Source organism: Plasmodium gonderi, assembly GCF_002157705.1.
Source record: "Plasmodium gonderi DNA, contig: Pgo-contig_968, whole genome shotgun sequence".
NCBI classification, from domain to species: Eukaryota; Apicomplexa; class Aconoidasida; order Haemosporida; family Plasmodiidae; genus Plasmodium; species Plasmodium gonderi.
In genome coordinates this window covers 576-6,320 of record NW_021629587.1, presented here as the reverse complement: position 1 = coordinate 6,320, position 5,745 = coordinate 576, and the positions used below count along the sequence as shown (strand labels likewise).

The window sequence follows — 5,745 nt, the reverse complement described above, 5'->3', positions numbered from 1 at the left end:
AAATAAAAACGCTTTAGTTATACATGCTTGTAAGTTATATATTATATATTATGATATCATAAACATATTTAATTATATTAATATATAGGCAGATAACATTGCATTTTTCATAATAAACTAACTTATAGGTTTTTTATTTTCTGTGAGTCAGAACAATTGCTCCATTTTGCATATATATAAGAATATTATACCATTTACGTGTTATTGATATATTATATATATGATTCCATTATTCTAATACTTTTTTTTGGAATATATTTACACTACAGTGTGTTTTTATGAGAAGTAAAGTATAACTCATGTAAATTGCAGCATTTATACAATATTTCTATTAAAATAATATTTATTTAAGTTATTCATAAAATATTATTTTACATTTTATTAAAATCTATATACAATTGTGTGCACGCAACAATAGTTACTGGATACACAAGATAATAATGTATTCGTTCTTCTTATAATTGTATAAAAATATATTTTAATATAACAAATTATTTTTTTCACTAATACTCATATATGTAGAGAGATGATATTTCTCACTCTTTTCATTGATTTTATTGAATAAAGGATAAATTAGATTACATGAATAATAGTATTCCTATCGAAGGTAGGAAAATTTTTTTTATAATATTACCGATGCTTCATATAAAAAAACAAATATACATAATAAATTAATGGCATCTAATAAAATTCAATAAATATATAATGGAATGTTCATGTTGTTCAAGAAATATAAAAGTATATATAGCATGCAAATGCAGATAATGATATACAGTTATATAATTATTCTATGAACAAAAATATATTTAGGTAACTTATGCAGAACACATATTTACATACTAAATATTACTTACTGAATTATGTCACTACGATAAATATGGTAATTTATGTAAATATAAATTGCTTATAAGTTATTCATAATTTAAAGAAATTTTCCATTTTGTGTATTTGCATAAGTAATAAGATCATACAGATGTCTTCAATGAAAAAAAATTTTATGTAAAAATCATTATTCAACTAAAACTATGGCCTGATAATACTTACATTAAATATTTTATATATTATTAATTCCTAGTATAATTAGATAAATCTGAAGTTAAATATCGATAATTCATTAAATTATTATTAAAAATTGTTCACTGAATTTATAAATATATTCAAAAGTTATAGTTTTTCAATGCGCTATATAGAACACATGGTAATTATATTTTATTTCTATAATATATAAGAATATTGAAATAAAAAACTTTAGTGAAAGATGTTATGATGCATTTAATTTTATGAGCAATATTATATAATTATATTAATTTGCATTTCAAATAAATATTTGTAATATAATTATAGTTTTTTGATTTATTTTAGTTTTCGTAAGCTTACATATTTATTGTTTTTATTTATTCCTAATTGTGTGATCTTCTTTACTCAGGATGTTAAATATAAAAAAAAGGAATTTTACTCATAATGTAGTTTTAGATTGAAATTCAAGTAAGCACAAGGTTATTATAATTTTATTAAGGTACTATATAGATTTAAAATTTTTTAATTTTTGTTATAAACATATATGAGTCCAATTTTAATTTTTATTATATAGGAATGAAGCTCAGATACCCTTTAAGGGTAAATTCAACATTACAATAAAAATTTGGCTTATTTTATGAAATTCATGTTGTATTGTAATTTTATTTTTAAAAATCAGTTCTGTGTTATTTGTTTATATCGTATTAGAAAGCACAAAATGAGAATAAGCCTTCTTTTATATTTTATGAATATGCATATAAAGTTATATTTTGTGGAAATGTATAAAATACATTATAGATTGGACATTTATATTATAAAAGTACTAAAACTTCAAATGAAGAAGCAATAGAATCTGGATAATTATAAGCAATTATGTTATTTTTCAAGAGCATATAACGAGATGATATAATAGTGGAAAATAAAATTAATCTATTATATAACATAATGAAAATATAAATGAATATTATTTATAAAACTTGATTTACATAAATGTATAAAATATTTTAAATATATATAGGAATTTTTTTAAACATAGATCTTAATAGTATATTACTACATCGTTTACTTTTCTTATTTACGTTCCTACTTCTTAAATACTATACTAATAATAATCAAATAGTTTATATAAAAACTTATTAAATCTGAAATAAAGATTATTTATTAATACATTTATAAATTTAGTTATTCTGTAAGTCAATGTCGCTTGTAAATATTTTGTTGTATCGAAAGTGACGTTGTTATATATAAAACCAGAAGAGTATAGTTAAATGTTAACTAAATCTTCTTAATTACCAAAAAATATATTATATATAAATATATTGTGCTAATAAAAAGTTGAATGAATATTTCATTATTTTTAACTATTTTGTTAAATGTTTTTTTTATGGAAACAATATGATTAATGATATGTCTTTAAATATATTATGCTTCAACAATACTTAAATCTAATTATTAATGAATTTGAAAATAAATTTTAATTAAATTATTTTTGTTTATTATACTATTTTAAGGAAAAAGACAAAATATGATTTTGTTCACAACAGGATATTATAATGTTCATATTAACATAGAAATACATAAAAATTTACACAAACAATTTTCGAGTTGATAAATTATATGAAAATTCCATGGTTCATATGTAAGAAATGTAATAATATATTTTATTACCATTTCGTTGGATTAAGAGAATGATCATAACAATGCTATACATGTTGTATATATATAATAGTTGTTTATATAAATACGTTCTTTAATGAAAAAAAGAATTTTATATGATAAAATTTTAATAATATATTTTCGTAAAAAATGCAATGTTACACAATAAAAAAATGCTTTAACAAAGAGGGATATAAAAAAATGTCAAATAAAAACAAAAACAATATAAGATTAATGTATTAAGGAATAATATATATTAAAAAATTGACACAAATTATTTTTAATTTTTTTATTTGTATATATGTACAAAAAATTGATAAATTTTTATTTATTTTTTGTTTATTATTAATGTTTTCATTTTCAAATAAGATGTTACAAAAAACTATTAATTGTATTTATTTATTCATTGATATATTACTGGTTGCAAAATATACGTTACAACGTAGGGAATAAAATTACTACATGTGCATATCTCAACAAGAACAGTAATCCTTTTACTTTTATTTTAATTGAAAGAATCATATATTTTATATGTTTATTCATTATATTATATTTTTTTTATTATTATAGAGCTTAATGTTCTCTACATAAAAAATTAAATTGTTGAAATCACATACATTATATATTTTCATTCGTTGGATTAATTTGAATTTCATGGTTATTTTATAGATTTAGCAGACATATTTTTTCTACTTATTCAAAAATAATTTTTTTCTTGATATAGAGATTACCTTTGATAAACTCTTCATTCATTAATTGTGTGATATATAATATTACTCATATATTTGTAGTTTTTAATTTCTTCTTTTAATAATAACAATTAGTTTATATAATAAAATTAATTCTTTATATTATACAAGTATTATTATGTTCTATTAATACAGTGAACATATATATACATAATTAATGTGTGTGTTTAATCCTTATAATGATATTATATTGTATTTTACATGACATCACATTCTTGATAGATGAGTGTTCTTCCCCGAATAATAATTTCATTAATTTTTAAAAATATTCATAGCTATTATGATAATAAAAAACTTATTGAAAATTATATTAGAATTTTTATGTTCATAAATTTCCATATGCTATGTCATATCTGTTATTATATGAGCTTATATCCATAGTATTATATGCGTCGTATAGTAATTCATTTTTATTATCTCTGTCATAAATATTTTTCACTGTTTTTACTATTTTTCTGGAGCGAAACAAGCTACGAATTGGAGTGAACTAATAAAAAAGTAAATAACCATTTTATGTATTTCCAAATATTATATGTTCATTTATTCATTAGCAGAGCACAACATGAAAAATTTCCATCACTATTGTTCATATTTTTCAAGTGGCATTATATTGACCTTATAGATTAAAAAAAAGAGGGAAGACGCTGCAGCGATAATAGCAAGAGTTGTAGGTAAAACGTTTTTTATGAATACACTTGTAGTAAAATATTCAGGATTTTGGAATAAGTCCATTTGATCATTCAATTTTGTTTCGAATAATTCCACGGGTTCTTCAGGTGGTATTTGTGATTCACTTATATTTAGAGACTGGTGTATTCCATCATCCGGTATGCATGGGACAAACTCTAAGGTGTCTTCACGCTTTAAAGATGGTAGTTTGATTTGTTCTTTTTGTATAGATCCATCATTTATAAGATATGCATAATATGTTGTCTCAAATTGTTTTAAAAATAAACATGTATTTTTGTTCTTTTCTCTAAGTTTAGTCTGGTCTACATGGCAATAAGTACTATTCATGTGTTTATATCTTCTTACCACATTATAGACAAATTGTTGACAACTGCAGTAAATTTTATCTTTAGACCCTATCAGCGTTTGTCTAATAAGATCTATGTTAGACTGAAATATATTTAGAATTACGATAGAAAGTGGTTCAAAATAATTTTTACCGTAGAAATAATAAAGACACTCATTCTGATATGATAGATTAGGTGATATTCTTTTAATTAAATCGAAAATATAAATATAAATGTACGGAATAAGTTTATCTTTTACTATGGAAATAAATAACCAGTTGTTTAAATTGTTACAATCATTACGATCAAATTTGCATTCTCCTGTATTAGTGCAAAATAATTTCAAATTTCTTACAAGTTTGACACACAAATCATAGTGCTTCATTTTATGCTTTCCCAAACGACTTATAATTGGGTTACAAAATTCATGATACAATTTATTTCTTGTAGATAAATCAACTGGTTCATCGAAATTATTATGAACATCCCATATTTTCCATAAAAAGGGATACTAAATTAAAGAAGAAATTCATATAATTTATATTAATAAATAGAGATTTGCAAGTTATGAAGTGTTATATAAAATCCAGTATGCATTATTATGCATAAAAATATTTTTTAAAACATATAATAAAAAACGCACTTGATTTTTCAACTGTTTAAAATACAAAGCTATGTTAGTCATGATATATTAATGAAATTATTGAACGTATTTCAGTGAATATTATAATAAATAAGTTATAATAATAGATAAGTTGGGCACTTATTGTGTTTATTGATAAGATTGAAGTGTAAGAAGTTACATATTAGAATTAAATTATCTTTTATTGTTTATGTAATAAAAAAAAAAATATTATGAAAAATGGACAAATAATTTTCTAAACGATGTATTCTAATAATGGGTTATATAAAATTATTATACAAATATATTTTTATAGAATATTTAATAACTCTATAAGCACTATATATTTATGGGAATAGAAATAAAAATTTTGTGCATAAGTATGAATATAATTTATTAAGCATAAAATATTTAACGTAAAATATATAATAATTGAGTATATGTTTTATAAATATACACATTAGCACACACAATAATATATATTCTCTTATGAATAAATTACTTACTTTCAAGAATAATAGTTTTTAAATTAAGTTTCATAATATTGCTAATATGATATAATATTCTTGAATAATAATATTTTTTTTTTGTAGGTATTAAATGATTAATACTTTACTATGATGTAAAAAACATAATTCAGATTAGATTCATAAATGAAAATAAGGTAATTTATAATATATATATA

General features: G+C 20.5%; 1 protein-coding gene across 1 annotated transcript; it reads right to left on the bottom strand.

Annotated features, from left to right (window-relative positions):
* Positions 1–3,747: 3,747 nt before the first annotated feature.
* Positions 3,748–5,123, bottom strand: PGO_004520 (variable surface protein; the record flags this gene model as incomplete). The annotated part of the gene is made up of 3 exons (XM_028691495.1): positions 3,748–3,909; positions 4,038–4,949; positions 5,082–5,123. The coding sequence occupies 3 exons, from the start codon at positions 5,121–5,123 to the stop codon at positions 3,748–3,750; spliced, it is 1,116 nt and encodes a 371-aa protein (XP_028547296.1).
* Positions 5,124–5,745: the final 622 nt, after the last annotated feature.